Here is a 10,719-nt window from a genome sequence, read left to right on the forward strand (position 1 = left end):
AAGCCTGTATCAGTACTGTAAAGTCTGTATTAGTACTGTAAAGTCTGTAGTACTGTAAAGCCTGTATTAGTACTGTAAAGTCTGTATATTATTACTGTAAGTCTGTATTATTACTGTAAAGCCTGTATTATTACTGTAAAGCCTGATTATTACTGTAAAGCCTGCATTAGTACTGTAAAGTCTGTATTATTACTGTAAAGCCTGTATATTACTGTAAAGCCGTATTATTACTGTAAAGTCTGTATATTACTGTAAAGTCTGTATTATTACTGTAAAGCCTGTAGTTACTGTAAAGCCTGTATTATTACTGTAAAGTCTGTAATATTAGTGTAAAGCCTGTATTATTACTGTAAAGCCTGTATCAGTACTGTAAAGTCTGTATTAGTACTGTAAAGTCTGTATTAGTACTGTAAAGCCTGTATTAGTACTGTAAAGTCTGTATTATTATTACTGTAAAGTCTGTATTATTACTGTAAAGCCTGTATTATTACTGTAAAGCCTGTATTATTACTGTAAAGCCTGTATTATTACTGTAAAGCCTGTATCAGTACTGTAAAGTCTGTATCATTACTGTAAAGCCTGTATCAGTACTGTAAAGTCTGTATCAGTACTGTAAAGTCTGTATTAGTACTGTATTATTACTGTAAAGCCTGTATTATTACTGTAAAGCCTGTATTATTACTGTAAAGCCTGTATTAGTACTGTAAAGCCTGTATTAGTACTGTAAAGTCTGTATTAGTACTGTAAAGTCTGTATTATTACTGTAAAGTCTGTATTATTATTACTGTAAAGTCTGTATTATTACTGTAAAGCCTGTATCATTACTGTAAAGCCTGTATCATTACTGTAAAGCCTGTATCAGTACTGTAAAGCCTGTATCAGTACTGTAAAGCCTGTATCAGTACTGTAAAGTCTGTATTAGTACTGTATTATTACTGTAAAGTTTGTATTACTGTAAAGCCTGTATTAGTACTGTAAAGTCTGTATTAGTACTGCAATGTCTGTATTCGTACTGTAAAGTCTGTATTATTATTACTGTAAAGTCTGTATTATTATTACTGTAAAGTCTGTATTAGTACTGTAAAGTCTGTTACTGTAAAGTCTGTATAGTTACTGTTAAAGCTTGTATTAGTACTGTAAAGCCTGTATTATTACTGTAAAGCCTGTATTAGTACTGTAAAGTCTGTATAATACTGTAAAGTCTGTATTATATTACTGTAAAGTCTGTATTATACTGTAAAGCCTGTATTATTACTGTAAAGCCTGTATCAGTACTGTAAAGCCTGTATATTACTGTAAAGCCTGTATTATTACTGTAAAGCCTGTATCAGTACTGTAAAGCCGTATTATTACTGTAAAGCCTGTATTATTACTGTAAAGCCTGTATCAGTACTGTAAAGTCTGTATTAGTACGTAAAGTCTGTATTAGTACTGTAAGTCTGTATTAGTACTGTAAAGTCTGTATTAGTACTGTATATTACTGTAAAGCCTGTTTATTACTGTAAAGCCTGTATCAGTACTGTAAAGTCTGTATTAATACTGTAAAGTCTGTATTATTATTACTGTAAAGTCTGTATCATTACTGTAAAGCCTGTATCATTACTGTAAAGCCTGTATCAGTACTGTAAAGCCTGTATTAGTACTGTAAAGTCTGTATTATTATTACTGTAAAGTCTGTATTAGTACTGTAAAGTCTGTATTACTGTAAAGTCTGTATTAGTACTGTAAAGCTTGTATTAGTACTGTAAAGCCTGTATTATTACTGTAAAGCCTGTATTAGTACTGTAAAGTCTGTATTAATACTGTAAAGTCTGTATTATTACTGTAAAGTCTGTATTATTACTGTAAAGCCTGTATTATTACTGTAAAGCCTGTATCAGTACTGTAAAGCCTGTATTATTACTGTAAAGCCTGTATTATTACTGTAAAGCCTGTATCAGTACTGTAAAGCCTGTATTATTACTGTAAAGCCTGTATTATTACTGTAAAGCCTGTATCAGTACTGTAAAGTCTGTATTAGTACTGTAAAGTCTGTATTAGTACTGTAAAGTCTGTATTAGTACTGTATTATTACTGTAAAGCCTGTATTATTACTGTAAAGCCTGTATCAGTACTGTAAAGTCTGTATTAATACTGTAAAGTCTGTATTATTATTACTGTAAAGTCTGTATCATTACTGTAAAGCCTGTATCATTACTGTAAAGCCTGTATCAGTACTGTAAAGCCTGTATCAGTACTGTAAAGTCTGTATTAGTACTGTATTATTTACTGTAAAGCCTGTATTATTACTGTAAAGCCTGTATCAGTACTGTAAAGCCTGTATCAGTACTGTAAAGTCTGTATTAGTACTCTATTATTACTGTAATGTCTGTATTATTACTGTAAAGCCTGTATTAGTACTGTAAAGTCTGTATTCGTACTGTAAAGTCTGTATTAGTACTGTAAAGTCTGTATTATTACTGTAAAGTTCAGTATTATTACTGTAAAGCTGTATTATTACTGTAAAGTCTGTATTATTACTGTAACATCTGTATTAGTACTGTAAAGCCTGTATTAGTACTGTAAAGTCTGTATTACTCTAAAGTCTGTATTAGTACTGTAAAGCCTGTATTATTACTGTAAAGTCTGTATTACTGTAACATCTGTATTAGTACTGTAAAGTCTGTATTAGTACTGTAAAGTCTGTATTATTACTGTAAAGCCTGTATTATTACTGTAAAGTCTGTATTACTGTAACATCTGTACTAGTACTGTAAAGCCTGTATTATTACTTTAAAGTCTGTACTAGTACTGTAAAGCCTGTATTATTACTGTAAAGTCTGTATTAGTACTGTAATGTCTGTATTAGTACTGTAAAGCCTGTATTAGTACTGTAAAGCCTGTATTAGTACTGTAAAGCCTGTATTATTACTGTAAAGTCTGTATTAGTACTGTAAAGCCTGTATTAGTACTGTAAAGTCTGTATTAGTACTGTAAAGCCTGTATTAGTACTGTAAAGTCTGTATTAGTACTGTAAAGCCTGTATTAGTACTGTAAAGCCTGTATTAGTACTGTAAAGCCTGTATTAGTACTGTAAAGCCTGTATTATTACTGTAAAGCCTGTCTTAGTACTGTAAAGTCTGTATTAGTACTGTAAAGCCTGTCTTAGTACTGTAAAGTCTGTATTAGTACTGTAGCTGCCTGTCCCGCTGGTTAGTTTGAGTCACGGTATTTTGGACTGAATAAAGCTGTCAGCCAGTTAGCGGTTAGCTGAATTAGCTAAAGTAGCATCAGCTTCCCTGTGGAGGCTGACGTTCTCTTAGCTAATAGATCAGTACACGATCTGTCATAGCTGTAGCCGTTAGCCTCATATAAGAGGACGGTTAGCCTCCACCGCCGTTAGCTTCCCGGCTAACCGCTAGCTTTGATTCAGATTACTCAAACTAAGCAGTGGGAAAGCAGCTCCAACTAAATGAAGACTTTACAGTAATAACAAAGACTTTACCGTAATAACAAAGACTTTACCGTAATAACAAAGACTTTACCGTAATAATAAAGACTTTACCGTAATAATAAAGACTTTACCGTAGTAACAAAGACTTTACCGTAATAACAAAGACTTTACCGTAATAACAAAGACTTTACTGTAATAATAAAGACTTTACGGTTATAATAAAGACTTTACGGTAATAATAAAGACTTTACAGTTATAATAAAGACTTTACGGTTTAATAAAGACTTTACGGTAATAATAAAGACTTTACGGTAATAATAAAGACTTTACAGTAATAAAGACTTTACAGTAATAATAAAGACTTTACGGTAATAAAAAGACTTTCCGGTAATAATAAAGACTTTACAGTTATAATAAAGACTTTACGGTTATAATAAGGCTTTACAGTAATAAAGACTTTTTGGTAATAATAAAGACTTTTTGGTAATAATAAAGACTTTACAGTTATAATAAAGACTTTACAGTAATAAAGACTTTACAGTAATAAAGACTTTACAGTAATAATAAAGACTTTACGGTAATAATAAAGACTTTACGGTAATAATAAAGACTTTACAGTTATAATAAAGACTTTACGGGTAATAATAAAGACTTTACGGTAATAAAGACTTTTTGGTAATAATAAAGACTTTTGGTAATAATAAAGACTTTACAGTTAGAATAAAGACTTTACAGTAATAATAAAGACTTTACAGTAATAATAAAGATTTACAGTAATGTAAAAGACTTTACAGTAATAATAAAGACTTTACAGTAATAATAAAGACTTTACAGTATAATACAGACTTACAGTAATAATAAAGACTTTACGGTAATGATAAAGACTTTACAGTTATAATAAAGACTTTACAGTAATAATAAAGACTTTACAGTAATAAAGACTTTACGGTTATAATAAAGACTTTACAGTAATAATAAAGACTTTACAGTAATAATACAGACTTTACAGTAATAACGACTTTACAGTAATAATAAAGACTTTACAGTAATAATAAAGACTTTACAGTAATAATAAAGACTTTAGTTATAATAAAGACTTTACAGTAATAATACAGACTTTACAATAATAAAGACTTTACGTTATAATAAAGACTTTACAATAATAAAGACTTTACGTTATAATAAAGACTTTACAGTTATAATAAACTAACGGCGTTAGCTTCCCGGTGGAGGCTAACGGCGGATCGCTACTGTGGAACGGATGGTGCAGTGAATCCTCTTACATCATGACATCATCATGACATCATCATGACATCATCATGACATCAGCAGGAGGATTGTGTACCAACAACCTCACTTAGCTGTTCACTGGAATTAAACTACCTGCTCTATATCTCTCTCTGTGTCCCCCCCCCCGATAGTCTCACCCCCCCCCCACACCCGATGGTCTCACCCGGTCGTATTTCTCCCGTAGTTTCTGGGCCTTCTCCTCGTAGGGCAGCTTCTCAGACTGGGACAGTTTGCTCCACATCTCCCCCAGCTTCTTGGCACAGTCTCCTATAGACAGACCGGGAACTGCTGCTTCACGGGGGGGCGGTACTCACTGCAGAACACGAAGAACGCAGACCTGGGGGGGGGGGGGGAAAGAGAGACAGGAGGGGGGGGGGGGAGAGACAGGAGGGGGGAGGGGAGAGACAGACGAGACAGGACGGGGGGAGAGAGACGGTTAATGCTGCTTGGAAGGAAGGGTTGCATGTGATGTATGAGACCAGCAGACTGAGTTTACAGTTTCCTCTTCATCATCTGGCTGTTGGGGGGGTCTGGGAAAGACAACACTGAGCGTGTGCAGACTTACGGGGGTCTCTGGGACAGACTGAGCGTGTGCAGACTTACGGGGGTCTCTGGGACAGACTGAGCGCGTGCAGACTAGAGTGCGGATCGGGCCGGATTTTTCTGTCCGAGCCCGGCCCGCGTCCGACAGAGCAGTAACCGAGCCCGACCCGAGCCCGACAGGCATTAGGATATTTATGTCCGAGCCCAACACAGTTAAAATCGCATTTGTTTCTCATACTAATGACACATGTACGTTTGTTTGTGTGGAAAGCCGCTTTTATTAACCAATGGTAGGAAGGCATTCGGAAATGTCAACAGATGAGCATCAATGCACACGGGGCAACAAGCGCCATTACCTACATAATAAGCTGTTTTAAATTCAAAATGTTCAACGCCTTATCGCGCTGATGTGACCGAGCCCGACCCGAACCCGAGCATCCTTTCTAAAAATCTGTCCGAACCCGGCCCGACCCGTCGGGTACCGTCGGGTCCCGTCGGGCTCGGGTCGGGTATCCATCCTCTAGTGCAGACTTACGGTGGTCTCTGGGACAGACTGAGCGCGTGCAGACTTACGGGGGTCTCTGGGACAGACTGACTTACAGGGGTCTCTGGGACAGACTGACTTACGGGGGTCTCTGGGACAGACTGAGTGCGTGCAGACTGACGGGGGTCTCTGGGACAGACTGACTTACAGTGGTATCTAGGACAGACTGACTTGTGGGGGTCTCTGGGACAGACAGAGCGCGTGCAGACTTACGGGGGTCTCTTGGGTGCGTTGGGGTCTTTCCTCTTGCGTCCTCTCTTTCCGAAGCCTTTAGGGGGGACGTAGTCTCTCATCTCGCGGTTGTAACGCACCTTGTCGGCCTTCGCCATGTCCTCGAAACACTTCTTATCTCCAGCGGTGAGACCCTGAAACCACAAGACGCAGTCAGCAGGCGACCTCTGACCCCTGACCTGGGGGGGGCCTGTTAGGCGACCCCTAGTCCCCCAGGACAGGGACCATCATCACTGCAGCCTGACGCTCATTATTCAACACATCATCATATGTTCATTCATAGGTTAACCTCTCAAATATATGAATATATGTATATATGTATATATATACATATATTCATATATATACACACACACACACACACACACACACACACCACTGCATATATAATAAAGATTGATAAAAGAATTCACATGGTCTGATTTTTAAATCATTAATTATCATTTTATTTCCTGACATCAGTATTCGATACACAAGAAAATCAGAACTTAATATTTGGTACAGAAACCTTTGTTTCCTGTAGTTCTGGACCAGGTCTGCACTGCAGCATGGATTCCGCCCCCCTCCTCCATAAAGACCTCCAGATCCTTCAGGTTTCAAGACTTTCAGCTCTCCAAATACTTTCTATTGGGTTCAGGTCTGGACACTGGCTAGGCCCCTCCAGGACCTTGAGATCTATTGGGTTCAGGTCTGGGGACTGGCCAACCTGGACACAGACCTGGTCCCATTCCTCCTCTGGATCATCCAGATGTCACGGACCTGAACTTGAGCAGGGGGATCTTTGAATCCAGGACGGCGTAGTGTGTTACTGATGGTTTTCTTTGAGACTGTGGTCCCAGGTCTCTTCAGTTCATGGACCAGGTCCTCCGTGTGGTTCTGGGCTGATTCTTCACATTCCTTGTGATCATTGATGCCCCACCAGGAGAGATCCTCAATGTAGCCCCAGTCCCAGCCTGGTGCAGGTCTACAGTTTTACCCCTTTAGTTGTTCCACAGGTCTCTGGTTCCTATTGTCCTGTACCCGTCCCAGCCTGGTGCAGGTCTACAGTTTTACCCCTTAAGTTGTTCCACAGGTCTCTGGTTCCTATTGTCCTGTACCCATCCCAGCCTGGTGCAGGTCTACAGTTTCCTCCCTGATGTCCTTCAACAGGTCTCTGGTTCCTATTGTCCTGTACCCGTCCCAGCCTGGTGCAGGTCTACAGTTTTACCCCTTAAGTTGTTCCACAGGTCTCTGGTTCCTATTGTCCTGTACCCATCCCAGCCTGGTGCAGGTCTACAGTTTCCTCCCTGATGTCCTTCCACAGCTCTCTGGTTCCTATTGTCCTGTACCCGTCCCAGCTTGGTGCAGGTCTACAGTTTCCTCCCTGATGTCCTTCCACAGGTCTCTGGTTCCTATTGTCCTGTACCCGTCCCAGCCTGGTGCAGGTCTACAGTTTTACCCCTTAGTTGTTCCACAGGTCTCTGGTTCCTATTGTCCTGTACCCGTCCCAGCCTGGTGCAGGTCTACAGTTTCCTCCCTGATGTCCTTCCACAGGTCTCTGTTCCTATTGTCCTGTACCCGTCCCAGCCTGGTGCAGGTCTACAGTTTCCTCCCTGATGTCCTTCCACAGGTCTCTGGTTCCTATTGTCCTGTACCCGTCCCAGCCTGGTGCAGGTCTACAGTTTCCTCCCTGATGTCCTTCCACAGGTCTCTTGTTCCTATTGTCCTGTACCCGTCCCAGCCTGGTGCAGGTCTACAGTTTGACCCCTGATGTGTGGACAGGTGTCTTTATACAGGTAACGACAGGAGAACAGGAGGCGTCTTACAGAAGAACTACCAGCTGCTCGGTAGCTGATCAGATTCTGATGTCAGGCAATAACATGATAATTAATCATTTAAAATCAGATAATGGGATTTTACTGATGCAAAATCAGCAGTGGATCAAATACTTCTCCACACACACACACACACACACACACACAATTTTAGTTTTCCTGTTTTTTAGTTTTCAATCACATTAAACTGAATATATCAGAGACAGACAGACAGACAAAGAGAGACAGACTTGTCTCTCCCCCTGTCTGTCTTTCTCTCTCTGTCTGTCTGTCTCTCTCTATCTGTCTGGACATCTGTCTCACTACCTGTCTGTCTCTCTCTCTACCTACCTGTCTGTCTGTCTCTCTCTATCTGTCTGGACATCTGTCTCACTACCTGTCTGTCTCTCTCTCTACCTACCTGTCTGTCTGTCTCTCTCTATCTGTCTGGAAGTCTCTCTCTCTACCAGTCTGGACATCTGTCTCTGTACCTGTCTGTCTCTCTCTCTACCTACCTACCTGTCTGTCTGGATGTCGGTCTCTCTCTCCCTGTCTGTCTCTCTACCCCCTCGTCTGTCTGTCTCTCTCCCCCCTCGTCTGTCTGTCCCCTCCTGTCTCACCTTCCATCTCTCGGAGCACTTCTTGGAGAACTCAGCGAAGTTGACCGACTGCTCGGGGTTCTTCTTGCGATGTTCCTCTCGACACGTCTGGACGAAGAAGGCGTACGCCGACGTCTTCCCCTTCGGCTTGTTGACGTCTTTACGCATCATACTGACGGCCTGACACACACACACACACACACACACACACACACACACAGAGAGACACACACACACACAAAGAGAGAGAGAGAGAGACACACACACACACAGAGAGAGAGTTGTAGATTGTTGGTTGAGATATAATTATTAATATTAGTAAAACCAGGTGTATTATTGATGATGTTGATTGATTCTCAAACCAGTAATCTGCTGATTAATTAGTTAATGAATGCATCATTTCATCTATGGGGGGGGGGGGGTAAGGCCCAAAATATTCAGCTTCACATCCAACAAAGAGAAGAGTGATGTCATGGACCATTTACACAACCTGTCAACAAGATGATTGTTTTACCACACACACACACACACACACACACACACACACACACACACACACACACACATATATATCTATATATATATATATATATATATATAGTACTTTATTAATCTCAAAGGACATTTTAGATGTATTATTAGATATATATGTATGGATATGGATGATTATGTTTAACAGCATAACAGCCCAGCTGATCTTTCCATTAAACTCTGAATAAATCAGAAATAAATGACCAGAGCAGTATTACATCTTTATTTGGTGTAATAAATCAAAACATGCTGTGAAATGACCCTTTAACCTATATGTCTGCTTTTGTTCATAATGTACATTTTAATGTTTTTTGTTCTAAATTATAACTGTGAAAACAAGAGAAAATGAGCGTTGTCGGTCCGTTAGAAGCGGCCGTTAATTGTCCGTTAATCTAACGGAAAGTAACGGCCGTCCGTCTGGGAATAACAAAGAGAACAAAGTGGGGATCCATTTTATCTACCGGGGCTGGAGGCGGCCCACTAACCCGGGCCAGGCCCTCTGAGGGCCGGGTAACTGCCCCGGGACACCGCGGCGGAGCCCCGGTTCCTCCGCCCCGCTGTGACTGGAGCTCTCCGGGCCGTGGAGGTGAACTAAACCCGGAGCTAGCCGCGTCTTCTATGGACATGTATTGACTGCTGCAGTTAGCCTAGCCGTGCTAACAGGCTAGCTCCAGTAGAACAATGGGCCACCATTTGCTTCCCGCCCTCTGCAGAGCTAGCATCCCCATCCCCCTCTGCTAGCATAATGCTAGCAGTCCCCATCCCCCTCCGCTAGCATCATGCTAGCAGTCCCCATCCCCCTCCGCTAGCATCATGCTAACAGGCTAAAATAAAAAGCCGTTTGCACCTCAGACACAATGAAAGGTTTCCGTTAGCGCGTGGGCTTCTCCCTTTAACGGCCACCGCATCGCGCTGTTTTAATCTCAAACTGGTGTTTTTGCAACGGAAACATCGTGTCATAGCAGCTGCTACGCATTTTCAACGCAGGGCTCCGACTATGCTCCGGAGAGGTCAGCATTGTATGGACGGGACACGGCTATTGCTGGCTTTCATACATACAACGTAATGGGCGTTCCGTGTTTACAACAACACGTTTGGGACAGGCCGCAGAGTGCGCGCACACAGCGGCTCAGACACGCACGTCTGGGCCGTCCCGCTCCGGACGGTCGGACCCACGCAGCGGCCATTTTATCCCCGTTTTCCAGCCTCATTCCCGGGGCTTTTATTTCGGGGTTCTGCGGGGAAAAGACAGCCGGTGTCACCGACGCGGGCGCGCGCTCAGCGGCATTAAACCCGCAGCGAGCGGAAGGTGGGGTACTCACTCGTCAGGAAGGCCGGGGTCCGGGTCTGGGTCCGGGTTCGGGTTCGGGTCTGGGTTCGGGTTCTTGTTGTGGTTTGGTGGCTGAAGCAGCGACTGGAGCCGTTGGTTCACTTTCAAACTGGGTCGAGCTCGAGCGCGGCCCCGCCCCCCAGCAACGCCCCCGTTGGTCATTCCTATTCAGAGGGCGGGAACACGGCCGTCAGGACTGGGCGGGGCCGTGCTGAATACGCGTCTGTGATTGGCTCATTCTTGTTCAGAGGGCGGGAACACGGCCGACCGGGCAGGGCGGGGCCTCGCTGAATACGCGTCTGTGATTGGCTCACTAACGTCTCTGCTTCACGTGTTTTTTTATTTTTTATTCTTAGATTTTTGACATTTACAATGTTGTATTAATATACTGCTGTTGTTACTTAATGGACCATAAACTAATTAAT

The 10,719-nt window shown here is 41.9% G+C and overlaps 1 protein-coding gene across 1 annotated transcript; it reads right to left on the reverse strand.

Annotated features, from left to right (window-relative positions):
- Positions 1 to 4,860: 4,860 nt before the first annotated feature.
- On the reverse strand, positions 4,861 to 10,487 carry LOC116679529 (high mobility group protein B2). The gene is made up of 4 exons (XM_032509189.1): positions 10,287 to 10,487; positions 8,455 to 8,613; positions 6,024 to 6,175; positions 4,861 to 5,060 (listed from the first exon to the last, which is right to left on the reverse strand). Exons 2-4 carry the CDS (start codon positions 8,602 to 8,604, stop codon positions 4,991 to 4,993), a joined length of 372 nt encoding a protein of 123 aa, XP_032365080.1. The 5' UTR covers positions 8,605 to 8,613; positions 10,287 to 10,487; the 3' UTR covers positions 4,861 to 4,990.
- Between the last annotated feature and the right edge of the window lie 232 nt (positions 10,488 to 10,719).

The sequence above is a fragment of the Etheostoma spectabile genome, unplaced genomic scaffold (assembly GCF_008692095.1).
Source record: "Etheostoma spectabile isolate EspeVRDwgs_2016 unplaced genomic scaffold, UIUC_Espe_1.0 scaffold00016993, whole genome shotgun sequence".
Classification (NCBI taxonomy): domain Eukaryota; kingdom Metazoa; phylum Chordata; class Actinopteri; order Perciformes; family Percidae; genus Etheostoma; species Etheostoma spectabile.

Bases quoted from the DNA above. Each gene is read 5' to 3' on its own strand.
- LOC116679529 (XM_032509189.1), bottom strand. From the start codon at position 8,604: ATGATGCGTAAAGACGTCAACAAGCCGAAGGGGAAGACGTCGGCGTAC. The intron at 6,176-8,454 runs GTGAGACAGGAG...TTGTGGTTTCAG, and splicing joins AGTGCTCCGAGAGATGGAAG to GGTCTCACCGCTGGAGATAA. The intron at 5,061-6,023 runs GTAAGTCTGCAC...CCCCCCCCCCAG, and splicing joins AACGCACCCAAGAGACCCCC to GTCTGCGTTCTTCGTGTTCT.